Here is a 27,703-nt window from a genome sequence, read left to right as displayed (position 1 = left end):
TCTGCGGAATATGGTTATTGTAGTTTCATTCTCAGGATGTTCTACTGAAATCGTACGGATTACATGCGCTAGAAAAACTACGAATCACAGAATGCATTTCTGCGTTGCTATCCAACCCCCCCTTCCCCTTTTTGATTCCTTACACCGTTGGTTCCCTACTGATAAAACTCCACTCAATAGCTTTTTGATTGGTTAAAGTTGGCTTAACTCATATAGAGAGGTCCAATGAAAAAATAATACGGGTAAATAGAGGGCGGGAAATATGTGGGCCCTGGCTTTTTGCCAGCTCAGAAAAAAAGTGCCACGACGCCACAGACGGCGGAGAGACCGAGGGACAGGCGTAGGAAGGCTGGGGTAGGAAAAAATAATACGAGTAATACAATAGACAGCTTAAAGTTGTAAGTCACAGAAGCCGTGTGCAACTCTCTCAAACCAAGTGATCAGGTAATGTTGAATTAGATTAAGTTCAATTAATTTTCGATTAATATTTTCTGTGGTCTTGAAAAGAAAGTATAGACTGTAGTTTTTGTTATGTAAGAGATGATTACAATGTATCTTCATTTGAATTCAAACTATGATATTAGTTACATGTTTAGGTCTTTTTAATTATAACAACTAGCTGACATTAATTAGTTATCTTTAATGTTATGGGATAGGTATGTGAAAGTGCACTTCAAAAAATGTATACTGTTGGAAAACTAACGGAAAATTAATTTAAAGGGGGGGGGGGGGGGGGGGGGGGGTTATTATCTGTATTATTGATACATTCTTTTTAAAAAAAGAAAGAAAAACGGGCTTAACTCTTTTCAAGGTTTAGCCTAGTCTGATTTTGTGCTTTCATTTGACTGATTTTGCATGCTGTTTAGAGACTGCAGTGTAACTGTATTGAAACTTTATAATATATATATATATATATATATATATAGGTTTTTTTTTTTTTTACAACCAAAAAGTGTGTAGAATATGAACCGCTATGGAAGAAGTTTAAGTGATGCTGTACATTTCTTTCTCTTCAGACGTGACGTAGGTACTGTAGTTCGAGGTAAAGTGATTGTAAAGAAACTAATGTTAAACGTATTGCAAAGCAATGTGTGGATGATGTGCATCTGTGTGGTTTGAATGAGAGCTACGTCGTGTTTATATATATATATATATATATATATATATATATATATATATATGTGTGTGTGTGTGTGTGTGTGTGTGTGTGTGTGTGTGTATGTATATAGTGTGTGTATATAATGTAGGCTATATATGCGCATATGCTGAGATTTTCCGGGGGGGGGGGGGTGCGGTTAAAGGGCAAGTTATACAGATCTACGTTATACAGTACTGAAGTAGTAAACTTGTAAGCCGGGGAAGCAACGTATCTTTAATTCTTTATAAATACATATGTTTCATATTAATATTTTTTGCAAAAAATAATTATTACTTTTTAAACTCCACGTATTAGAGTCCGCGTTAATTATGAAGTAAATATATAAAGAAAAAAACGTCTTAATAATAATAATAATAATAATAATAATAATAATAATAATAATAATAATAATAATAATAAAAGAAACAACTTTAAACGGTCTATCTGCATTTCCTTTGCGTCGTTTAAAAAGCGGTTTGTAATTGTCCAGATAACGGTGATTTGCACACACTTTATAAATTATAATAAGAGTCACCCCTTTCGGAAAGGTGAGATTCACGTGCACTACTTAAGACTGATCTCTTATCGAGCCATTTGAGAAAATCATCGCCTCAGCAATGAACTTTTTCGGGAAGTTAGGCTGTGGGAATTTTTCTTATGCAGACTTTGGCTGCAGAGGAGGGATCGAATAGTCCTCAGTGGAATACTCTGGGTCCTAATGCTCGTTAATTCCTTTCTTGACGTAAAGAGTAACAGACAAGCAGTGTGTATCTTGAGCGTTGTTTCATACACTAAAGCGATGCAACGTTGCACTTTCTCAGTCTGATCTGCTGTAATGATGCCTTGTAAGGTGTACACTGTAAAGGTGCCCCAGTGAGGATTTTAAATGTGAATGTTTCTGTATCATTCCTACTAATTCTTATTAATTGTAATTAAAGTCTTAATTTATATTTACTATAAAGCTGATATTGTGTGTTTTGAAGGTTTTTATGTGTTGAAGTAATAAGTCTCATGAACATATTTTAGTAGTACCTTTTTGAGTGGGGAAATGGCTCCTATCACTTAACTACTTTATTTTATTGAAATGTACAAGAAGCTGGGGTCTGTGTGCAGAACTGCTGTACAATGACAGGAATGTTGCTCCAGGCTGACACGTAGGGCTAAGCGTGGATGTGTTCTGTTTTCATACATTGTGTGTTGCATTTACATGGTTGGTGCATTTGGTCTTCCCTGGTTCCTGCTGTTTGGAGATAGTAATTAAGATTGACTGTAGATAATACAAGAGTTCTGCCTCCATCCACTGTTAGGAATGGGGAAACGGTACCTCCCCTAGAATTCCCTTTGGTATGCGAAAGGAGGGATCTGGAAGTGTTAACACATGAGCAACTTTATGGTACATGATTGTAAACTTATCCTGCGTGAAAGAACAAAGTGCAATTGTAAAGTAGAGGAATCATTTTAAGTGAAGGCTAGGGTCCAGTTTTTAGTTGGACTTGAGTAATCTCTGCAGCACAGATTTGTGTGGATAACTTGCTGTGTTATGATAAATAAAATAAACACTAGCTGGTAAGACAGAATGCTAAACATGCAGCTTCGGAGTTGGAATTTTAAGTTTGGTTTTCAGTTGGGTTAGTTATAGACAGACTATTGTGACACACACTGGGACAGAGTTTGAAATACTTGTAGTCATTTCCTGGCAGCAATGAGATTAAAGTTGTGATTTTGTACATGGTTACAAAACAGAAGTTTGACTCAGATTTGAAAGGAATTCATGTCTGTTACTGTAAGTGTGAAAGCTTCCTCCTGCTCTGGGCTGGAAACAGTATTGGATGTAGCTCCACAATGATTTCTATTGACATTTGAAAGCATACTGCAGCTGAGTCTGAAGCCATAAATTCATCTAACTTGATAGGGGGAGTACCTGGACTAGCAATCAATGAAAAATATGGACACTGAACCCATTTTTATTTTTGCATTTCATAAGTATTGTCTTTGGAATGGTCAGTGTTCCATATATTACAATATTTCAGCATTTGAAACGCATGTTCAAATGTGTGAGTGTCTGCGTGACGGTCGTGGTGGGTTCTTACTAGGCAATGAGGTGGAAGATAGTGCTGCATTGGCAGGTAGTGCTACTGTGCTTAATCTCTTGATTAACGTGGGCAAGACTAGGAGGAAGAACTGTCTCCATATTGCACAGTCTGCAAAAAGAGCTGAAATTGTGTCTGCACTGGAGTTCAACAGAATTTCAAATCTGTTTAGCCTTTTATGTTCTTTGGATACCTGCATATAACTTTAATCAGATAGCGAACTCCCAGGTGAATCTAAACATTATATATTTCTTAGTGCTGGGACGAACACAGCATTTTCATGTGCGGATATTCACTTATAATTGAAATATTCGTTCAGATATTCGTTCATTTTCAAAAAGTAATAAAAGCCATTATATTGCTCAGAACGCAGGCAGACAGCATAGCAGCAGGGGCAGGGGGCGTGGCCCCTGTGTGTGTGCCTTTATTTTACAGCAAGACATTACCATATGTAACATGTTAAAGTTGAAAAATATTCCAGAAGTAAAGAATACGTTTAGGCCTTACTTTATCCCAGTGAATTGACTACATACAAAACAAAGGATGCCAAATAACTGTTCAAGTTAAACGTTTTGTTTATTCCCAAAATTAAATAGTACATAAAGCTGACACCACATTTTATTTATTTTTTACTTTTATTTATTTATTTATTTTTAATTCCTTGCCATTGCAGTAAACCGTGGCCATAGACACGTTTTATTAAAGTAGCAACATGAGGATTACTTGTGCCTTTTTGTAGCTGAACAAGCAAACGAAAACTGAAATTTAACACTTCAAATAAAACAAACGTGGACATGGCTTTGTAAAACAAAGGGGAAAAAAACTCGCCATTTTGGTTCTCGTTTATTACATTCCACATAACAGAAAGTCGCAACAAAAAATATATAATATATAAAATCTATATAAAAATCACTGCACAACATTTTCAGGAAGTTGGGGTACTGTTTAAGCGAGGCATTTCAGAATGACGTGCTTGCCTTTTTTCTGTCCCATGAGATTCTGACGCAGATGACCTTCCATAGAAATCACTATGTATGCATGTGCATAATCTGTTTTGTTTACTTTTTGTTGTTTAAAACTTTTAAATAGAGGCTCAAGAGCTGCTGTATTGATCCTGTGATTTTATTTATTTATTTATTTATTTATTTATTTATTTATTTATTTCAAACAGACAGACACAACGATGTATTATCGGCCGCACTCTCACCATATCATTTAAAAGATGGACATGATACAGTACTGACTCTGCTTCATTTGTTTCTTTTTTTTTAGGATCAATTCAATTGGTGATAACAAGCAAAGATGGATATCTACGACCCCCAAACTCTAGGCTTTATGGTCTTTGGTGGCTTCATGGTCATCTCTGCCATCGGGATCGTCTTGGTCTCCACGTTTTCCATGAAGGAAACCTCCTATGAAGAAGCTCTAGCAAAGCAAAGGAAGGAACAGGAGAAGCATCAACCCAAATCTGAGAAGAAGAAGAAGGAGAAGCTGCCAGAGAAGGGAAAAGCTAAGAAGAAGAAGGAGGACAAACCCAACGGAAAGATCCCGGAGTCCGAACCCGCTCAGGAGACTGTCAGCGAATCTGAACCGGAGGTCACCACTATCGTCCCTGAGCCCGCTGTCCCTGAGGTCCCAGCCGATGCCCCCCGCCAGGCCCTTCAGGAGCCGCCTGCCCCCTCCCCCAAGGACAAGAAGAAGAAGGAGAAGAAAGTGGCTAAAGTAGAGCCGGCCCCCAGCGTCCAGTCACACCAGGCCCCAGTTTCCAAATCCGCCTCCATGCTGGAGGCAGTCATCAAGGAGGTGCCTGTCATGGCTGTGCCGCCAGTTGGAGCCCCACAGAGCGCCCCTGTTGAACCCGCCAAGAGGCGTGAGGCGGCCGCCAGCCACGATGATGCTAAGCAAGAGGGGGCTTCGAAAAAGAAGAGTGTCGCCAAGAAGAAGGCTGAGCCAAGTAAGTCCTTCTCTAGTCATTTTTTTTATGTCCTATCTCCGTTGCTCCATCTCCATTCCTTTTGCTCAGCGCAGGATGTGAACTGAAATGTGGCGAGGACCCTCTAAGTGACCTGTAATGGACTTTACTTTTCTAATGTCAAACAGTCTTTGTGTACATAACATTGAGTGTTCCCAGAGTACTCACTTTTTTTAAAAGCAACTTCAAGAAATGGGCACCAAGATACATGTCCGTCCTGTCATTTTGTACAGAGAATCACTTATCCAATTATTATTATTATTATTATTATTATTATTATTATTATTATTATTATTATTATTATTATTAATTATTTCTTAGCAGACGCCCTTATCCAGGGCGACTTACAATTGTTACAAGATACCACATTATTTTTACATACAATTACATTATTTTTTACACATTTATTTTTACATACAATTACCCATTTATACAGTTGGGTTTTTACTGGAGCAATCTAGGTAAAGTACCTTGCTCAAGGGTACAGCAGCAGTGTCCCCCACCTGGGATTGAACCCACGACCATAGTTTAGAGCATGTTAAGAGTGTCATAACCTGGGGATATAAGATTCTGTCTGCATGTCTGCCTGTCTGTCACAAATCTGCTTGTTTGGATATTGATTTATTGTACGATTTCTGTTTCATAGGCTGGACAATTGTTTAAACCCGTACGGTTATTTGTTTTATTTAAAAAGCATGCAGTTGTATAAAGATAATGAGGAGGGTGGGATATAAGACCAGCATCTGGTGGGTACCTGAGCTGTATGTTTATTGTGCTGTCGTAGCTTGCTATGCATCTTTTGCCTTTTCTAAAATAAACACCCCAGCACTTACTTCATCTTCTGTCTTCAGCCATTAATATGTTTTCAGCAGCCTCATTTGTTAAAGGAAATTGCTTTTAATTTGGGTGTTGCCTAGGCAGTCACTTTGACAGTAAATGCTGTCATCAACAACTGTTGTCAACATAGAAAGAAACATAAGCCCTGTGAACCATATCAGTAAAAAGAGCAAGATTTGTATTTATTTTTTCACAGGGGGAAGAAATAGATTGAAATAAGTTGGTCTTTTTGGTTTGACTTGCCGACATGCAGTGTACACTTTCAGTATCAGTACCTAGGTCATGCTTTTGCATGGGTTCTGACTTCTGATTCTTTTTGGGTTAATGAAGGCTACATACTCTGAACTCCTTGTCCAAATTGGATCTTATTAACTGCTGTGAAGGGAGATTGTGGTGCCCTTAACTGAATCATGTGTGGGACAGATACGTCGTTGTGCAGCGTCAGGAGAACCATTTTATTTTCTTTTGTCATGGGAACAAAACGCTGTATTGAAAAAGATATCCTTAATCTTCATGTACATGTGTAGGTATGTACAAAACAAATATATTATAATATAATATACACACTCCCTTGTTGGCAGCTACATTTAAAAACAAACTGCACCATACTTTTTTTTTATTTTTATAAATATACATTATTTCATCTGTTTTATGAATAAAAACAATAGCAGTAAATAACACTGTTCTACGTTTAATTTGAGAAGATCTGCAACAGATTAAGTCGCTGTGGATCACTCCTCCCACCCCTCCAGTTCTAATGTCACTGTTATTTTGTTTATAGAAATATCAGGGGTGAGTATTCCTTGAGGCACATATCCTAGATGCTAATCCAGTTCTATGCATGGTGCACACAGTCTACTGCCAGTATAAACACAGGAACTTCTTTTCCAGAGAACTCTGTGTGACGTCATGGTGCATTTCAGCAGATCAATGCATTCCGAGGTATGGGGGGGCGCTTAGTCTGCCCAGGATTCTTGTTACAGTTATGATTTTTAAAGAAGCCACAATGTGCTATAATACACAGTAGTACTCGGGTAGCTTTTACCAGGCCTTGATCTTAGACCCAAGGTATCCTTAAGCAGGAATATAAAGAAATGCAAAATACTTTTTAAGCAGTTAACAAATAAACAACATATAGTGGTAATCTACAGTTCATAGATCTGAGTCTGGTCACTAATAGTGATAATGGTCTCCCTCCTCACCGGTCCTCCAGTTTTCCAATGGTTAGAAATTCCATATTTTGAGTACATAACCTGCAATAAAGCTTCAAACCTGGCCTAGGTGCGCATCTGCCTGTCACTGGAGCTCCAACTCAAACTAAACAGAAAGGATTTCAAGTGGAATGAAGTTATTCACAGGTGTTCTGCTTTGCGCCGCACATTCCAGTACACGTGTCAGTATAATTCAATCAAAAGCCCTTCGTTTAAATGAAGCTGTCTACTTCTGTTTCTTTTACTCTGTATTGCCTTAGTGGGTCGTTAGACATGTTTTAATGTGTTGTTTTGGCTTGTCGCTGTCGAAAGTGATTTCAGTCCGAGTGCTGCTATTAGAGATGATGCTTCAGAGACATCTCCATACTGACAGTGCTTTGTTCATTGTGTCAGGCCACTGAAAGTTTTTTTTTTTTAAGCAGATGTGTGTAATAGGAAGTGTAACAAATAAAATATAGTTAAAAACATCTATAAATGTTGTTGGATTGATGTGGTTGACGCTTCATTTTGAATGACACAAACCTGATGTGAACAGGCTGGCTCGTGTGGTGACGTCAGGCCATGAAATGCAGGACACAGTGGTGAGTGGAAGGCGGTTTATTGTAAAAATAAATAAAAGAAACAAATGCTGCACTCAAAACAAAACGGCACGGTGGCCAAAACAAAACAGACATGAAACAAAAACAAGTGTCGTGCTGGTGGTAGCAATTGCTTTCTAGTAAAGCTGCTTGTTTTTATATTGTGGCCGAGGGATTAACTGGCTACACCGTGTAACAATATTTTTTTTTTTTTTTGTTCCTGGGTAGTAAGTGTTATTTCCTAATTGCTTATGCCTCAAAAGTATAGAAAATGGCTATTATTCCCCACAAACTTTGCTTTTGTGACCAGGACAGTGATATTTTGAAATTTACCTATTTTCCAGAACATTCCAGATAGATTCAGTGCTGAGTAAACTTGGAGTAACTTCTAGAACTTTCTAGAACTTTCCAGTAATATAAATAGTAGTATAAATACAGGGGCCTTAAGCCCACCAGTTCAGTTTAGTTCCAGCTGCCTAAGTGGATACATATCTGCATTTTTCTGAGATGGCATCAAGAGGCTGCAAGCATCCGGCAGACGCATTTTGCTATGTCTGCGGCCAATTTATCAAGACAAGAGCGAAAAAGTACTCAGTGGAAGCATCTGCTAAGATGTGTGAGGCCTACAAGGCATATTTCGGCATGCCTGTCGGGGATCAAGACAAACGCTGGGCACCTCATTTCACCTGCGAGCACTGCAAAAAAACTCTGGAAGGTAAGATGGACAGTTGTTGCTCGGAATTATGTTATAAAATTTGTTAAAATTTTTAAAATTGTAAAAGTTTTTAATTTTAAAATGTTTTACAATTTTCAATGTTATTGAAAAAATATATCATATATGAAAAATGTTGCGAGAATCTCTTGCACATTAGTCATGGGTGAAATAAATGTATTTTTGTAGGATGGTACAGAGGGAAAGAGAGAGCCATGAAGTTCGCCATCCCAAGAATTTGGCGGGAACCCACTGACCACTCAAGCAACTGCTACTTCTGCATGGTGGACCCTTCCAAACGTCGGACTGGCAAGAATGCACCTGCTATCACGTATCCGGACCTTCCTTCATCCATCGCCCCGGTGCCACACTGCCATGAGCTCCCCGTATCCACTCCTCCGGAGAGAGAGCAGCCGTCTTTAGAAGAGAGCAGCAAGTCAGAGAGCGAGGAAGACGTTGTAGATCCAGATGACAATTTCAGAGGTGGAGCTGAGGAGAGAAATCCATACTACCCCAACCAAAAAGACCTCAACGACTTGATTAGAGATCTTGGTCTCACCAAGTCCAATGCCGAGCTTTTGACGTCTAGGCTCAAGCAGTGGAACTTGTTGGATGAAAGTGTGCAAGTCGCAGATCAGAGGAAGAGTCACCAACCTTTTTCCAGCTTCTTCACCCGTCAAGATGGGCTCTGCTTCTGCCACAATGTGACCAGTCTGTTCGAGGCAATCGAAATCGCCTGTAACCAGAATGAGTGGCGCCTCTTCATTGACAGCTCATCCAGGAGCCTCAAAGCCGTGCTGCTCCATAATGGTAACAAGTACTCGTCTCTTCCCCTGGCTCACGCGGTGCACCTCAAAGAGGATTACAACAGCATCAAGACCTTGCTGGACGCCTTGAAGTATGATGAGTACGGCTGGGAGGTCATAGGAGACTTCAGAATGGTGGCATTCCTGATGGGTCTCCAAGGCGGTTTTACCAAGTTTCCTTGCTATCTTTGCCTTTGGGACAGCAGTGACACCAAGGCGCACTACCACAGGCGGGACTGGCCACAGCGGACCGAGTTCTCTGTGGGGAGGAACAACGTCAAGTGGGAGCCACTGGTGGACCCCCGGAAGGTGCTGATGCCACCACTGCACATCAAATTGGGCCTTATGAAACAATTTGTCAGAGCTCTAGATCAGGAGTCGGCAGCCTTCAAGTACCTTCAAGACTTCTTCCCTAAGCTGTCTGAGGCAAAGGTCAAAGCCGGTGTCTTCGTCGGACCACAGATAAAGAAGATCCTGGAGTGCAATGAATTCCCCAAGAAGCTCACTAGTAAGGAGAAAGCGGCTTGGAACAGCTTTGTCGCAGTGGTTCGGGGCTTCCTGGGCAATCACAAGGCCGAAAACTATGTGGAGCTGGTTGAGACTCTGGTGAAGAACTACGGCACAATGGGCTGTAGGATGTCCCTCAAAGTCCATATCCTTGATGCTCATCTTGATAAATTCAAGGAGAACATGGGAGCGTACTCGGAGGAGCAAGGCGAGCGCTTCCACCAGGATATACTGGACTTTGAACGCCTCTACCAAGGACAGTATAACGAGAACATGATGGGAGACTACATTTGGGGGCTGATTCGTGAAAGTGATTTACAGTATAATCGTAAATCTCGAAAAACTACTCGCTTCTAAATCTTTTGTAGTCATTTTTGTATTACTTTAGTATAAATACATGTTAATTTGGATTCATATGTTGTTTTTTTCTGACTTTATGTGAACGAAAAGACACAAATTCGCCCGTTTTCTCACTGTCCTGGTCACAAAAGCGAAAGTTTGTGGGGAATAATAGCCATTTTCTATACTTTTGAGGCATAAGCAATTAGGAAATAACACTTACTACCCAGGAACAAAAATCAATTACCTAGTTTATCCCTCTGCCACATTTGGCACAGGGTTTCTCATACGCGTGGTCAACAGCCAGATTGTCAATAATCACTCGCTGTTGACCACGCATTGTCACGATTTTATCTGGATGGGACATTTTAACCCCATCCAGGCTGTAAAATAACAATAAAACTGCATGTTTTTAAATACACACAGTACATTTAAATAATACATATACACATAGGGGCGGGGTGTACCCCATCACACCTAACTAAAGTTGTTTTATATACCCAATTCATTTATTTGTATTTTAGAGAAATTATAACCCATCAAGTACCAAATTAATCTGTTTGTCAAAATCAGAACACAAGCTGTATTTGTGTATTTTGATACATAACATTTAGACTTCTCAATTTGCGGTTATCAAAACGAGATTAAGTTATCATAACAATGTAATTAAAATAACAGGTACAGTAGATTACAAATTACAAAGTAGCCTGGCCTCAAATGAGGACACTGGCACTTCATGGGTTAAGAGTACATTCTTCTGTCAACCTCCACCTTCGTTCCCTACAAGCACCAGAGAGGCAGTTCTATTATTTTGTTCGTCAGTCATAATCAAGTTCTTTATACTGTTCTCTATAGGAACAGTACGAGCCCTCAAGATTGAGGTACAGTATGGTTCGAAGTGCAGTGTGTCCTTGAGGAAAAATCACTTTTTAAACCACTTCCTGTTTGTCCAGTGCTGCAGGGAACTCCCATAGTACAGTACAGTGTACTGGACTTATCAGCTTATCAGTCCCATTCCGTGTCAGATCAAGGGATACTGTAGCTTGATCCGCATTTAATGTTTAACTTGTTGGAATTGATGTACAGCACTTGCATGTGGTGTTCTTCACACAACACCGTAAATCTACAGGAAGGCTGTCATCACTTTTTGAGGTCTACAGGATTAATGGATAAACTGGTAAAGATTACCCCTTTTTAGGAAAGCCTTTTTTGGTCTATAATTCATACATTTTTGGACATCATAGTTCCTCCCTAGTTACAAAGTAAACATAAAACCAGTATTGCATTCCTGGTGAGTGGCATCATTTGAAGTGTGATAGTGTGGGTTATGGACGACTGTTGAGTCTCGACAGCAAAATCCAGGATCAGATTTCCACAACAAAGGAACGTAAGACTGCTAATTAGTGCTAATGTAGAGTTCAGAGATGGTTCAAGGCAATGATTTCTAAAGGCACATTGACTGCATTAAGTTAATACAGGGGTAATACAATGAATGGGCTTGCAGCCCCTTCTGTTCTTCTGATGGGTGAGTCGAAGGAACTTGTAAAGTGTATGATGGTTATATAATATGTATATACAGAAGACAGTGTAGATCCCCTGCGAGGCAACTCGCTTTTAAAATCCAACAGATCATAGGGTGACCAGACGGCCCCTTTTCACATCAACTGTCCCTGACATTTTTCCCTAAGCTTTAAAGTCCCTGTTTGCAACCGCGCCAAATAGTACTCCTTTCTTTTAATTATGTAATCTATTTCCAATCATATTGAAATATTTACTATCCTATAGGTTACTGTAATAAATTGAAAGTATACAAAGAGGGTAAAAATAGCAATATATATTTTATAATATATATACATGCCCACGAATAGGAAAAAGGATGGTGCAGTGGTTAGGCAGCTGTCGGAGGTTGTTGGTTTCTGTTCGTTTTAATGTGAAAACAGTAATAGTGATAAAGACACTATTTAAATGAAACCACTCCATTATGTAGTTCTAAAACCTGTTTTAAATATATTTGTCCTGTTTTCTGAGCTTTGGAAATCTAGTCACCCTAACAAATTGGGTCAGGGAAAGTTCCATGCCGTCATGGATATCTAAAATTAAAACACAAATAGGAAACTGGAATGACTTCAGACGCAACTGTCTCAAAGAACTCCCGGTTCAGAACTTTAGCAACCGTATTTACCTTTTTAAATTTAAAAATAAATACATTATATATATATTTTTTTTACAGTACATCTTCTACCAGCCTACCCTAGCTGCTTTGTCGTCAAAATGTGAGATGCTTGTGTTACGAGTGCCATTGATGCCTAGATTAAGGACATGTTATAAATGGAAAATCTACATATTTGTACTGTAGTTCCGGTGCCTATGCACAGAGACTGTTTTTTGCCGTTGTTCTCAGACAGCTGAAGAAATACTTATGGAGCTGTAGTGAAAAAATTAAGCTGACAAATGGTTTTTGATTCAAAAACACTTTTATATACAAGAAAGGAATACCTCCAATACAATCATATAAGCACTATATTCAAACTTACTTCGGACAAGGCCTCAGTACAGCTCAGTGCATATGTTTTTATCAGAAAGCATGGATATCCATGGAGTCAATTCAAAAGAGATGAAAAGACTGACAAAACTTTACAATGTTTGATATTTATACCTTTGTAAACAATTGTTGACTCCCCTTCAACCCTACTGGTTTCTGTCCAATTGAGGTAGCCTGTCTCATCACACACAATGAGCCTGCCACATACTTCCTCTGTGGGAAAGGGAGGCGGTGCTCTCTGACCTTATGGTCCAGCATGTATTACATTGAGCAGGGCGCATCCATTTTGTCTTTTAATCCCCCCCCCCATCTGTGACTTCATGCAAAACTGCAAGTAGCTGGTTTTGCCGATGGGAAATGAAAAGAACTCAAAACTTACACAATACTGTATAGAAACTTAATATTAAAGCAACTTGATTAGTAAGCACATTAAAACGACTAAACACATTCACACACAATTTAATCATAATGATTAAAAACAACTATAAAAGACACACACCTACACATAATGCAAAACTTACAATTAATAACATAATAATATCTCATGCAGAAAAATAAATAAATAATAATAATTAAAAAATAAAAAAAAAACATTACTGGAGAGCTAAGGGCTGATTTGAGACCTGTGGGAAGGGAGTCTCGCCTGTCAGGAGCAGTGCTTGACACAGAAGAAGTGAACTGACTTGAAATGAATCAGTGTTTGCATTAGCAGTTCTGGCATCTTTACCTGCTTAGTTGCAAGTTTTAAAAAAATCCTACAATTTAGCCGATGTGTATTTTCATCTTATTAGTTACTTGATAAGGAGAAAGCATTTTAAAACTCAAACTAAAAGAGCAAAGCTCGAAGCAGTCTTTCAAAGGAAAATGCAGTTTTATTAGGGTCTGAAAAATGGTGTGCTCGCCGTGCACTTTGGCATTGAGTACTCTTCCTGATTTCAGCTGGATGATTGTGCCACGCAGCTTTGAACAGGAAGGTTGAGGATCATTTGTGTACTGTTTGTAATGGAACCATATGCTGTGTTTCCACTGGGCACTACTAGTTACTGGGGTGTTTGATGCTCAGTTGTTGGTCCTGTGATCTTTCACCATGTACTTTTCACACGATTTCACATGTTAACTACTGTATTCTGATTCCAGTTTAAAGCACCATGACATGACTTCATTTGGTAGCGAGTGCAATCGCATCTCCTCCAATCCATGACTTACACATCGCCTACCGCAGTAAGGCTCTGACTTCTAGTATTGTGGCTTCGCCCCCTTTTTGGATGGCCGACTTCTGACTGACCCTGGAATGAACTGTCAAACCATCCAGTCCGGGGCACACTGTTCCTGTTGCCCTCGCTGGTCGGGAGGGAGATTGTTGACTCGGATTAATTCGCTCTCTGTCAGGCCTTTACATAGTTGGTTTAACATTCTGAACAATACAGTTGAGTGCTGGTGCTTGTGGTGTTTCAAGCCCTGCCTCATTGATAAGAGGGCAGTGGTGGAAACCTCCATTCTATTGATGCAGCTTCTTGTTTTGAAAAAGGCTCAGTGGGCTGACAGTCGGAGTGTTTGTGTACACACTGTGCTGTCTCCGACTGGTGCTACAAAGCTTAGCCCGGCACTGGGTCAGGCACTGATGCCCGGAAGGCTGCAGCAGAATAATCCTCTACTGTTCCTCTACTGTTCTGGGGTGAGATCGAGCAAAACACAGCAGATCCTTCTAAAAACACTGAGCAGGTCTGGACTGTTTAGCTGGATTGTTCTTGTTACGTCTGGTGTGAGCTTTAGAAAGAATAAATTGATAAAATAAACAAATCAAATTGTAACCATCAAATGCGGTAAGTGTAAATAATTGAAATGTAATTCTGCACCAACTGCCATGTTTTCCAACTCATTACGAAGTAAATTCTCTACTCCTAATCTCTCAATTCTCAATTCTGTTTCCCTTTTTTAACTTGCTTAATTCCAAACTGATTTACTTAAAATGAAATCTTTACATATTTATACTGAACTTTTGACTGTGCAGCCACACCAAACCAACACACATCCTAAAACGCTTATCTTTTTAGTTTCCTCAGAGAAAAAAAAGCCCATTTAGGTGTTATAACAGGAACAAAATATATAAATTAAATCAATTTTACTATTAACACGTTTCTCAGTTGTGATCTGAGATACACAAATGGCACAATAGGTATCAATTTAATTCTTTAAGGAGTGTATAAAAGTCAGGTAAAATCTAATGACATCAGTTTTACTGGTTTCCTTTGGTTGTTGTGCTGCCTGATACTGACGTTCAGTGTTGTACCCGGGCTTGCTAATTGGTTTTCTTTGCTAAACTTCCGCTGCTTATTGGAGTCTTAATACTGTAATCCTCTTTTGTGGTCTACGTACTGTAGTAGTACTCTCTGTGCCGGAGGGTGTGTTGAGCACCGGGGCTGGGCTTGATACTGGGAATGGGATTTAATGGTGGCTTTCGAGGAGATGATGCAATACTGTTGGGATTTGGTGACTAGTCAAGGAAACTCAAGGCTGTCGTTTTTTAATTGAGAGTAGATGATTCATGAACAAATGTTCTGCAAAGCATTTCCTTTTAAAAATAATGACTCTCAGAGTAACTATAGGAAAAACTTACCAAGTTCCATCCTTGCATACCCTATGATCCTTCCACAAACTCTTGACTTTAGATTATTTTAGCTGAACACACAATTGCTCTGTATGGAAACAAAAATCAAACAATTTAATTGGTAATGTACTGAGGCACGTTATATATATATATATATATATATATATATATATATATATATATATATATATATATACACACACACACACATACAGTGCCTTGCAAAAGTATTCAGACCCCTGACCAATTCTGTCATATTACTGAATTACAAATGGTACATTGAAATTTCATTCTGTTTGATATTTTATTTTAGAACACTGAAACTCAAAATCAATTATTGTAAGGTGACATTGGTTTTATGTTGGGAAATATTTTTAAGAAAAATAAAAAACTGAAATATCTTGCTTGCATAAGTATTCAACCCCTGTGCTGTGGAAGCTCCCAGTTTACACCAATGAAAGAGATTGCCCTAACAAGGACACAATTACCTTACCATTGGCCTCCACCTGTGAACCATTAAAGTTGCTGTCACATTTTTTGGATAAAAACCCCACTGTTGAAGGATCATTGGTCAGGCTGTGAATCTGAAGGAAAATGAAGACCAAAGAGCATTCTACAGAAGTTAGAGATAAAGTAATATAAATGCATAGATTAGGGAAGGGTACAAAATAATATCCAAGTGTTTGGATATCCCAGTGAGCACAGTTGGATCAATAATCAGGAAGTGGAAGCTGCATCACACCACCCAGGCACTGCCAAGAAAAGGCCGTCCCTCAAAACTCAGCGCTCAAACAAGAAGGAGAAGCCACAGAGAAGCCAACAATCACTTTGAAGGAGCTACAGAGTTCAGTGGCTGGGAGTGGAGTAATGGTGCACCAGTCAACCATATCAAGAGCTCTGCATAACACTGGCCTGTATGGGAGGGTGGCAAGAAAAAGCCGTTACTCAAAAAGTACCATCTGAAAGCACGTCTGGAGTTTGCCAGAAAGCATGAGAGTGACCCAGCTGCAATGTGGGAAAAGGTTTTGTGGTCGGATGAGACCAAGATAGAGCTTTTTGGCCAAAACTCAAAGCGCTATGTGTGGCGCAAACCTAACACTGCCCATGCCTCAAGACACACCATCCCTACAGTTAAGTATGGTGGTGGCAGTATCATGCTGTGGGGATGCTTCTCATCAGCAGGGACTGGGCAACTTGTTAAAATTGAAGGAAGAAGGCAAAATACAGGGAAATACTGCAAGAGAACCTGCTTCAGTCCTCTAAAAAACTGAAGCTTGGGAGTAAATTCAACTTTCAGCAGGACAATGATCCCAAGCACAAGGCCAAAGCAACATTGGAGTGGCTCAAGAACAAAAAGGTGAATGTCCTACAGTGGCCCAGTCAAAGTCCTGATCTCAATCCCATTGAGAATCTGTGGCACTATTTGAAAATTGCGGTCCACAAGCGTCGTCCAACCCAACTGAACAACCTGGAGCAAATCTGCCAAGAAGAATGGGCCAAAATCACTCCGACGCTGTGTGCAAAGCTGGTACATACTTACCCCAAAAGACTTAAAGCTGTTATTGCAGCGAAAGGTGGCTCTACCAAATATTAATGTGTGGGGGTTGAATACTTATGCAAGCAAGATATTTCAGTTTTTTATTTTTCTTAAAAATATTTCCCAACATAAAACCAATGTCACCTTACAATAATTGATTTTGAGTTTCAGTGTTTTAAAATAAAATATCAAACAGAACGAAATTTCAATGTACCATTTGTAATTCAGTAATATGAGAGAATTGGTCAGGGGTCTGAATACTTTTGCAAGGCACTGTGTGTGTGTGTGTGTGTGTGTGTGTATATATATATATATATATATATATATATATATATATATATATATATATATACACACACAATACTGTGCAAAAGTTTTAGGCAGGTGTGAAAAAATGCTGTAAAGTAAGAATGCTTTCAAAAATAGAAATGTTAATAGTTTATATTTATCAATTAACAAAATGCAAAGTGAGTGAACAGAAGAAAAATCTACATCAAATCAATATTTGGTGTGACCACCCTTTGCCTTCAAAACAGCATCAATTCTTCAAGGCCAATCAGATGTCTCCCTGATGGTATTGTATGATGGATAAGTATCTGCCTGTACTTCTCAACATTGAGGAGACATTAATTCTGACCAAATCCCCAACTCCATTTGCAGAAATGCAGCCCCAAACTTGCAAGGAACCTCCACCATGGTTCACTGTTGCCTGCAGACACTCATTCGTGTACCGCTCTCCAGCCCTTCGGCAAACAAACTGCCTTCTGCTACAGCCAAATATTTCACATTTTGACTCATCAGTTTTTCTGCACCCCAGTTCCTGTGTTTTCGTGCATAGTTGAGTCGCTTGGCTTTGTTTCCACGTCGGAGGTATGGCTTTTTGGTCGCAAGTCTTCCATGAAGGCCACTTCTGACCAGACTTCTCCGGACAGTAGATGGGTGTACCAGGGTCCCACTGTTTTCTGCCAATTCTGAGCTGATGGCACTGCTAGACATCTTCGGATTTGCGAAGGGAAGTAAGCATGATGTGTCTTTCATCTGCTGCAGTAAGTTTCCTTGGCCAACCACTGCATCTACGGTCCTCAAATTTGCCCGTTTCTTTGTGCTTCTTCAAAAGAGCTTGGATAGCACATCTGGAAACCCCTGTCTGCCTTGAAATTTCTGCCTGGGAGAGACCTTGCTGATGCAGTATAACTACCTTGTGTCTTGTTGCTGTGCTCAGTCTTGCCATGGTGTATGACTTTTGACAGTAAACTGTCTTCAGCAACCTCACCTTGTTAGCTGAGTTTGGCTATTCCTCACCCAGTTTTATTCCTCCTACACAGCTGTTTCTGCTTCAGTTAATGATTGTGTTTCAACCTACATATTGAATTGATGATCATTAGCACCTGTTTGGTATAATTGTTTAATCATACACCTGACTATATGCCTACAAAATCCCTGACTTTGTGCAAGTGTACCTAGAAGAATTGATGCTGTTTTGAAGGCAAAGGGTGGTCACACCAAATATGGATTTGATTTAGATTTTTCTTCTGTTCACTCACTTTGCATTTAGTTAATTGATAAATATAATCTATTAACATGTCTATTTTTGAAAGCATTCTTACTTTACAGCATTTTTTCACACCTGCCTAAAACTTTTGCACAGTACTGTGTATATATATATATATATATATATATATATATATATATATATATATATATATATATATAAAATTTCTAAAATGTCTGTACAATAATCAGTGCTGCTAATAAACAAATACAAGAATATTCTGTGCTAAAAAATTTACACCAACAAAATAAAGTACATGTTATATTATTGAAATGCTGGTATTTTGCCCAGTCCTACTTCACCATTTCCTTTAAGAAATCATTAATGGAGACTGAGTATTGCTCTTCAATTATATTGACAGCTAAGATAATATCCTGTACTATCTGAAAGGAAATTCCTGGGGGGGGGGGGGATTGTCTTCAATAACCCTTGATGAAGACACTTGTCAAAGTTTTAGTCTAACTTTCTTTTACTGTTACTCAAGATCACAGGACAAGGTATTTCAAGTTAATGATGACTTTCTATAGAATGGGGAATTTAAGTCATAATCAGCTATGTGTTTGTAGTAGAAGTAGTTTCGGACCTCAAAGTAAATGTCACTGTTTTTTTTCCCATAGTTCCTGCTGACTCCCTTGATGGTCCCCTGTACCTACCCTACAAGACTCTGGTTTCCACTATGAGCAGTATGGTTTTCAGTGAGGGAGAAGCCCAGCGCCTGATTGAAATTCTGACAGACAAGACAGGCATTGTTCAGGACACCTGGCACACGGTAAGGCCCCCGCTTCAGCAGGGTAATTCACCTTCATATTGGATTAATTCATTCACCTCAGTTCTGCTAATGCTTGGTAACAATATAAAACACAGCTCTACATTGTGTGCTGCACACTTGATCCTATTCTTTGATAATAAATAATTGCAGTGGTAGGTAATCTTTAGTGAACAAGAGGCCACTTTGTGTGACATCACAGTAATGTTACTGAAAGTCATCAGCGTTTAGGTTGTGCTCATGATTGAATGAAACTTACGACACATTCCAATGTTGGTAGTGAGGAGACAGTTCAGAGGAGCAGTCCGTCCATAACTGAGTGAAACCTGAATTCAGTAGTTCCAATCACGGTGAATGTGTGACTGTTTTCTCTGGCTCTGCTCAGTGCTCGATCTTCCTCCGGTCACTTGAGCATGGGTCACACATGAGTGGCGCGGCACCACTGGGCATTTTTACGGTACGATACCGGTAGTCCGCACCTGGGCACATGTGAGCAATATGTACTACGTGACTAAAATTATAGAAAAATGTAATGGTACTGTACAGTAGGTTGTTGGTACCACACCGTAGGCTATGTACTCAAATACAATTTACATATATGGCCAAAAATATTGCATCGTTGCTCAGAGTCGCAGCGGGACTCGCGGTATCGTCCCGCACTGATCTGTCCAACACCATATTAAAGCAATGGCAGCGATACAGACAGCAAAATGCTGTGTGTTCCAGACTTTACTGGCCGCTGCTAGCAAGCTCAGCCGAGCGAATAAACAAATTCACACACACACAGGGAGATCATTCCTACATTGGGCCACATTATCACCCTGTGAAATTAAACGGTGAAACAGAACCTAGCTACTGTACTACTGTTCACTAGCTGGAATGTCAAGGCAATGCAATACTAACCTTAAACAAATACACTTGCTAAACAAACTCTAAAGATAAATGTATACCTGTTTTATGCATTAATAAAATTGTGTTTCACAATACAGTGTTTGGTTTAGAGTTAATTTTAGCGTCTCCTAATGGAATAAAAAAAGAAACTTGTAAATGATAAATAGTGGAGATTTATATCAGTAAAGGTGGCTAAATGCCACCACCTGATATTTCCTGGATGACATCTTTCCCAAGCATGTTACTGGAAGCCTATTAAACTGTGAATTTTGGATTATGAATGGTTTCAATTTAATTCTTTTTTCCCCTCTTGTCCAGGCCACTCAGAAGGGAGACCCCGTCACAGCCTTGAAACGACAGCTGGAAGAGAAGGAGAAACAGCTCTCTGCAGAGCAAGAGGATGCCACTGCTGCCAAGAATAAACTACGAGAGCTCACAAAGGTGAGGAGACCCTGCTTGCAATTGTTCACTACTGGTTTTGTTCCCCACTCTGGAGTAAAGTTAGTGCTTGACACTTGGCCCGTGGTAGTACTGTGTGCTGCGAGAGGGATTTGTTAACAAGGCCTAACAAATCCTGTTATTGCTTTAGTCTGACTGGCAGCAGAATGGTCTACCATAACATGGAAATGAGCCTTGGAAGATCATTAGCTGTGACTGAATAAATACTATATCTGTTTCTTACAAGTTTTGGAGAATTTCTTACTTTTATTATTCCAATTTAAAGATTTCTTTTTTTTTTTAAATAAATGCCTTCGTTGATGCATTGCCCCTTTTTTTCTTTTTTTATACTTGTTTATTTCCCTTCCTCTGTGTTAAAGGCATACATTGTGTTTAATTTAGGAATTGGCTGCTGAGAAAACCAAGGTATTCTCTGTGGAATCTAAACTCAAGGAGCAGCTTGGCGCTCAAGAGCAGGAGATCACTGCTGTGAAGGCTCGCATGCAGGCCAGCTACCAGGACCATGTGACCGAGACTCAGCAACTGCAAACCAAGGTGATGAAACACTGTGCTGCACTCAAGTCTACAGCGCTGTTCAAGGGAGTGTACAGAATTGGGAGGGTGGAGGGGGGAGGGTGGAGGGGGGGGGGGGGGGAGGATGGACAGACTGGCATAGTTGAGTGTTTTATTTATTTGAACAAAAAACAATTGTGTACATTGTAGTGTCTTATTGCTGTATTCGGTACATCAAGAATAGCAGGGATAAAAGTATTGTTTGTTGTAAAACTGAAGACTACGGTTGCAGACTAAATGATCAAACCTCTCCTCAGAGGATATCCTGGTTTTGTGTTTGTTGTACTTTGGCCAAAAAAAAAAATACATTGCTGGTAAGGTCACTACATGTTGGCTACACATGTGTGTTACGTACTCAGTACAGCACAGGATTTTTTATTTTTTATTTTATTACCTGTAGAGAAGAGGAAATTGTCGTCATTTCTCGCCTATTTGAAGCTATACATTTTTTTTTGCAGAAATCCACTGAAGAGACTTGCTTGCACTGTTGGCCATTTAAAAGTTAATAGGCTTTGCACGCAAATGATCTAACCTAGAGCTTTCCAACCTTTTTTGCCTGAAAGACGGGATTTTTTAGACTACATTTGTCTGCATTTTAGTGTTCGCCCATAATACGTTTACAAACCACTATTTTGTTTCGGAACTGCTTTTACCAAAAACCACACATTGTCCAGCCTTCACCTCTAAATCAAAGAGCCGTATTGAGGTCAGTGAGCCAGGTATTACTCAAGAGCTACCCGTCGGACGGCTCTGATGTAAACAGTGCTGTCAGTAGACCCCCCTGCATCTTGTTTGTGTGAAGAACCCTGATCCAAGCTTTGAATTGCAGATCCGGACCCTCCAGGAACAGCTGGAGAATGGCCCCAATGCCCAGCTGGCTCGTCTGCAGCAGGAGAACTCCATTCTGAGGGATGCCCTCAACCAAGCCACCAGCCAGACCGAGAGCAAGTAGGGAGCACACTTTGCATTCACACACAAAGCACAGCCACGCTATCTTTAGACATTTCTTACCCTAGAGGTGCAGCTGACCTTTTTTCCAAGCCAGCAATTTACTCTTTTCCCCATTTGATGCGCAATAAAAGTAATTAAATCTGATTCACATAGTAGTTCTCAGTTGTGGTTAATGTGTAAAGTGCATTATTCCTTTTGCAACAGAGGGAAAAAAATAGTACTTTAGATACCTTGGAGGTGGAATGTGCCTTCAGTAAAACTTTGGTTCTTGTTGATTTTGTAAATTTTCAATAACTAGCTGAATTGTTGATAAACTGATAGGTAGTTAGCTGTAGAAGTGGTAATCCATGATTCTATTTTGTATACATAGTTTATATTTTTAATACAAAAAACTTCTAATGACAGTAAATTGCTGAACTTTTTTGCTGTATATTACTGAAGCATACTTCAGTTCTATTTTGTTTCTGCCTCTTATTGCTCAACATTGGGAATTTGCTGCAGTAAAGCAACAATCCCTAATTTGTTTGTCTTCCAAACACGTCTGATTTGCATCTTAAACAACAGGGTTGGGGTCCAATTCCTTTTTAAAAATCAATTCCCTTTTAATCCTTTCCAATTCCAAGGAATGTGAATTGGGGAATTGATTTTAAAAAGGAATTGAAAAACAGGAGTTGACCCCAACCCTGCCATTCAACTAATATTGCAGTTGTTCAAAATTATACTTTGGCAGGGGTATTGTCTAAAAAAGATAAATTACTATGTTGCATGACTTTTTGTATACTGTGTGTGTGTGTGTGTGTGTGTGTGTGTGTGTGTTAAACAGCGTGACCAGAAATACCACATTACTGGGGATCTTAGTCTAATCCAGTGTTACAAGACCTGGCTCATTTTTCCACCTTCCGAGTAGAAGTCTGTTCCTGCAGTCTTTTTCATGCCAGCAGGTGTTACACCTAATGTAATTGCAATTGTGGCTAAATTCTTCTTTTTCAGGCAAAATGCTGAACTGGCCAAGCTTCGCCAGGAGTGCACCAAGCTGACCAAAGACCTGAGTGATCAATCGGAGGCCCTGCAGCAGGATGAGCAGCAGAGGAAGGCCCTGGAGGCCAAGGTGGCTGCCTTTGAGAAACAGATCAGTCAGCTTCAGGTAATCATCAATTCCTCCTGCCCCACGCAAGATGAAATTATACCTAATCCCTGCTTAGTCCACATTGAATTGAATGCACTATAAGTTCACTCTCTGATGTGCAGGCTGCCTATGAATCTGTTCCCAGCTGTCTAGGAGAAAAAAACGGTTAACGCATCACTGCAGAAGAGACTTTGGCACTCGCACTGCACTGATGCAGTAAACGCAATGTGAACTTGTGTCTTGTCTTTAAATGATTGAGACTGTCTTGGTTTGGTTCAGTGAAAGCTAATTCAGAAGGAGACTTCAGAATCAAGGTGCTTATCACGTTGTTGAAATGCTTTGGGCTTAAATTATTGCACGTGGTTCTTCTAGTGCTGCTAGGTGTGGTGGTGCCTGTCTCGATAAGATGAGGTAGTTCATACAAGAATAATCAAAAGCCATGTGACAGTTTACCAGAAATGCCTGGATATAAGCACCTTACACATATTCTTCCTATTGTATTTGAAATAGTGCTTGCTGTAGCTTCTTGTAGTATTTGTTTTAAGCTATAATGCTTGTAGCTTCCTATTGTATTTGCTTAAGTACTTGCTGTACCATTCTATAGGAATCGATCCCTGTATTTGTAATTAACACCTTAAATATTTGAGCATGAACTTTGCACTAATGTATTCGATTGTGTGTGTGTAGTCCACCCAGCAGGACAATGAGAGCACTCTGCAGAAGAGGCTGGATGAAGTCAGTGAAGAACTCAGGAAAACTGAGAGCAACAACACCAGCCTGCTGTCTGACCTGGAGAAAGCCAAGAAAGAGCTAAAAAACCTCACGGGTCAGTTTCTTAATCCTCCCGCTGAAAGGAAATCCAGTTCTGTCAACGATCAAGTAGTTGGTGTCCATCTGCCATCGGGTTAATAATAAATGTGTGTACTGAGTCTTAATGAATCAAGCAACCAGTAGCCTGTATCTGTCACAACCCTTCTGTATTTGCAAATTAACTTATATTTGACAATGTGATAAAAGCCTTGTCGAGTTTTAAAAAGGTCATCTCCTATTATCTAGGTGGTAGTGTTTGCAGTTCATGATTTTGACAGCTCTATTCATGAGCTCATGATGTTGTAAGAATGTTGGTCAATGACCTAAGTTTGCTGGAGCTTGAGTTTAACAAAGGATATATCCGGGAAGCCACTTTCTCAAATGTGATGAAACTGAGATGTTCAGCATACTGTTTTTCACAATATGGACACCTAATTGGCTTCCCTAATCTTGGAAACTGCTCACCTGAATGAAATAACAAATCCACAATGGTAAACACGACTGGAAGTAAGACTCCTATTGCAGTTTCACCCTTTCCAGGTTGTACTACAAGCTTGGTTTGGTTTTCCACACAGTATTGGTAACAAGCTCAGACGTGTCCTGATTAAACTCCTAGTAAAACCAGGAATGGATCCAGCTGCAATGTAGTGGAAGTCGTTTTTTTTTTTTTCACTCCTGAAACATAATGTTTATGCATATGGGGAGCAGTGGGGTCGACATGATGCTGACATGGGTGGGGGGGGGGGGGGTGCTTTCTTTCACAAAAAGCTTATTTCAATTGAATTTTTGTTCTACAGAACTCCAGGCGAAAGTATCCTCCGGAGAGGCAGAATTGAAAAGCAAATGGGAGGAGGTGGAGAGCCTGAAGACCCAGCTGACTGAGGCCAATGCAGAGAAAGTGCAGCTGGAAGAGAGGATCAGATCCATAGAGACCCTGCTCGAGGCAGGCCAGAGCAAAGAGTCCGAGAAGGATCAAGAACTGCAGGTAAAACTGCGCCCAATAAACTGTGTTCTATAAAATACGATTTTAGATCACATAAAACACAAATTGAAACTTGTACGATGTACTGTAAAGCTCGCATTGGTGTTTATGCACCCTCGCCATGTCATCGGTAAATCAAATGGGTCTGTTTTTTAAAACGTTGAAATGTATTTAAGTTGTGTGTAAGATTTACACACAGACACAGTACTGATTTTAAAGCAGAATGTTAAATGAGCCAATTGAGCCATCTTGTGGTTGTTTTTGGTAATTCACTAAAAGCTTATGTTCTTTTGTAATGCAGTGCAGTCTGTTTTTGTTAATTCACTATAAGACCTACGTTTTGTAATGCAGCACGATCTCATATGGTCAGCTCAGTCACTGACTTCATGACTTTGGACAAGTCCCTTTTGGAGGTTAATCTCAGGGTTGTATCATTTTACCTTTTTTGTTTTGCTGTGTTACACAGCTTGCCAGAGCAGCAGAGACTGAGCAGCTTCAGAACAGGTATATATTTCAGAAGATATTTTCGCACAATTAACAATACACCTAGCTGCTTTTTTTGGTGTTGTGCCAATGGTCTTTGCTTTCTTCTAGTTTAAAGGAGAGAGACGCTCGGGTGTCTTTACTTGAGAAAGAAATTCTACAGCTGAAAGAAACAGTTGGACAGCAAGCAAACAAAAATAATGTGAGTGAGTTTATTTTATAAATATTACATATATCATTTGATCATTTCAGTAATGTGTTCATAAAATTAACAAAATACATTGTGTACTTGCGGTTCATTTAGTATTGCAGGAATTAACATATGTTTGATTTTATAATGTAATTTAATAGTTGAAGTATAAATACGTGATTCAGTTTAGTTTAGGTGTCTGCATTTTGGATTTTGGAGTTTAGTCTGAGTTCCAGATTTTGCCAGCCCTCCCCTTATAAAAGTTTTCTGTAGTAATAAAGCATAGACAAGCATTGCAAATTATAGTGAGGTATGGTAAAACGATGGTAAATGCATAGTATAACCACAATAAAAGTGCAGAAATACTGTGGTAAACTTTTATAAGGTTCTAAATTATGAACATTAATAGGAAATGGATATAGAGATTCCAAAAGTAGCATTATCAAATACCATTGATGCAATTTTTTTCTATTCTTTTTTTTTATTAAAACAGACTGGTAGCTGAAGAAACTTGCTTTTATTGTCCAGAATTATTTTATTTAAAACATACAAAGCATATACCCCTATTCAAAAACGTCACCTACAGTACAACTTAAACCATGCCTATTTCTGTAGTGTAATCAGCACTGAGGTAAATGCTTTGTGAATACGGCCATGGGTGTCTAGCTTCTGAACTGACTGGTGCCAGGTGGTCACTATTTGACACTGGTATATATCCAGCTGTGGTTTGTCATCGCCAACCTTTTTCCAATAGGACCTCCGTGAGAAAAACTGGAAAGCTATGGAAGCGTTGAGCTCGGCTGAAAAATTATGTGAAAAGAAATTGGGTGCTACTAAGACAGCCAAGGTTAGAAGTCTGTAGCAAACTGTTTCAGAATGTTGTGTTTTAAAGAAATATATATATATAATCACATTTGGGAATCTGGTTGGTGATTTTAATGAGATATGTAAAAGCATACACAGTTAACTTTCTTTCTAGAAACAAAATAAGTTAGGAGAGCATGTTCTATAATATCAACTCTCCTAAACGTGTAGTCTGAAGATAAGATAAGAATGTCACTTAGGATGCTTTTGTAATATGGCCCCTGGACAATATCACAGAATTGGTAACTATGTTAATGTTCTGCCAAACAATAAGTAATACAATTTGGCAACTTCATACTGCTTATATTTCTGGCCTAAAAGGTTTCTTTCAGAATGCATGATCTAAGAGTTTATTAGCCATACAGTATGTTGGTCGGTGATTTTAAAGAAACTTACAAGGAGGTGTGTGTTCATTTGCTTTTACAGGATAATGCAGAGCAGCAGCTCTGTGCTTTACAGAAGGAGATGAGAGAGACCTTGCAGGCTCTCTTTCCAGAGATCTCTGTAGCCACAGACCAGGTACCAAGCCTGTTATCGGTTTACTTTAAACACATACATTTCTATACAGTGTAACAGCTGTATTTGTTACTATTCTATGTATACTTCTAAATTTGAACCCTTAAAGTCCTGAATTATTTTTGCTGAAGTCTACATGAGAACAGGACATTTTTTATTTTATTTTTTTACAGATATTTATACACTACCTCAGACTGGGACCTAGGAGTCCCGTGAGGTTCCAGCGTGATTACTGACGGTATATGTTTATTAGAGGGCAGGATATTAGGAATAAAGCTACAAAGAAACCCTGTACTTGTTACTGGAGGTTACCTGTTCATATCGGCTAATAATCCAACTCGCCTACTGAGTACTGAAAATATATAATTGCTTTTCAGACTAACTGGTTAAAAGAATTTAAACAGAAGGCCCAGGAGGAAGTGAGCCAACAAACAACCACCACCACAGAATCACCAGTGAGTTCTTATAAATGATGATTTTCATATCTCGTGGATATAGCCTTGGATGTTTAGCATTTTGTATTTGAGATCTATAGTCGGTTTCACCCATCTGGACCTTGTTTCCCATTTTAGGAGCTAGCACTTAAGTTGAAAGAAGCTGAAGAATCTCAGAACACTTTACAGGCCGAATGTGACCAGTACAGGAGCGTCCTCGCTGAAACCGTGAGTGTGCCTTCCAAATAAG

The 27,703-nt window shown here is 39.4% G+C and overlaps 1 protein-coding gene across 4 annotated transcripts in view; it reads left to right on the top strand.

Annotated features, from left to right (window-relative positions):
- The first annotated feature begins 288 nt into the window (after positions 1-288).
- The window catches only part of LOC117402817 (ribosome-binding protein 1-like), a 45,283-nt gene continuing 17,868 nt past the window's right edge, over positions 289-27,703 (top strand). For 2 of the 4 annotated variants that reach the window (XM_059023864.1, XM_034921466.2), the window contains exons 1-15: positions 290-444; positions 4,501-5,182; positions 19,047-19,198; positions 20,405-20,527; positions 20,927-21,079; positions 21,927-22,045; positions 23,039-23,192; positions 23,862-24,000; positions 24,782-24,969; positions 25,433-25,470; positions 25,561-25,651; positions 26,394-26,486; positions 26,930-27,022; positions 27,397-27,474; positions 27,592-27,681. In XM_059023864.1, the coding sequence (XP_058879847.1) occupies positions 4,531-5,182; positions 19,047-19,198; positions 20,405-20,527; positions 20,927-21,079; positions 21,927-22,045; positions 23,039-23,192; positions 23,862-24,000; positions 24,782-24,969; positions 25,433-25,470; positions 25,561-25,651; positions 26,394-26,486; positions 26,930-27,022; positions 27,397-27,474; positions 27,592-27,681 (2,163 nt within the window). In that variant the 5' untranslated portion in view covers positions 290-444; positions 4,501-4,530. Of the gene's footprint in view, positions 445-4,500; positions 5,183-19,046; positions 19,199-20,404; positions 20,528-20,926; positions 21,080-21,926; positions 22,046-23,038; positions 23,193-23,861; positions 24,001-24,781; positions 24,970-25,432; positions 25,471-25,560; positions 25,652-26,393; positions 26,487-26,929; positions 27,023-27,396; positions 27,475-27,591; positions 27,682-27,703 lie in introns of all 4 variants that reach the window. The other 2 variants (XM_059023862.1, XM_059023863.1) reach the window with 2 other exon arrangements.

The sequence above is a fragment of the Acipenser ruthenus genome, chromosome 5 (genome assembly GCF_902713425.1).
Source record: "Acipenser ruthenus chromosome 5, fAciRut3.2 maternal haplotype, whole genome shotgun sequence".
NCBI classification, from domain to species: domain Eukaryota; kingdom Metazoa; phylum Chordata; class Actinopteri; order Acipenseriformes; family Acipenseridae; genus Acipenser; species Acipenser ruthenus.
Note: the sequence above shows the minus strand (reverse complement) of the source record. Positions and strands in the feature narration are given on the sequence as shown.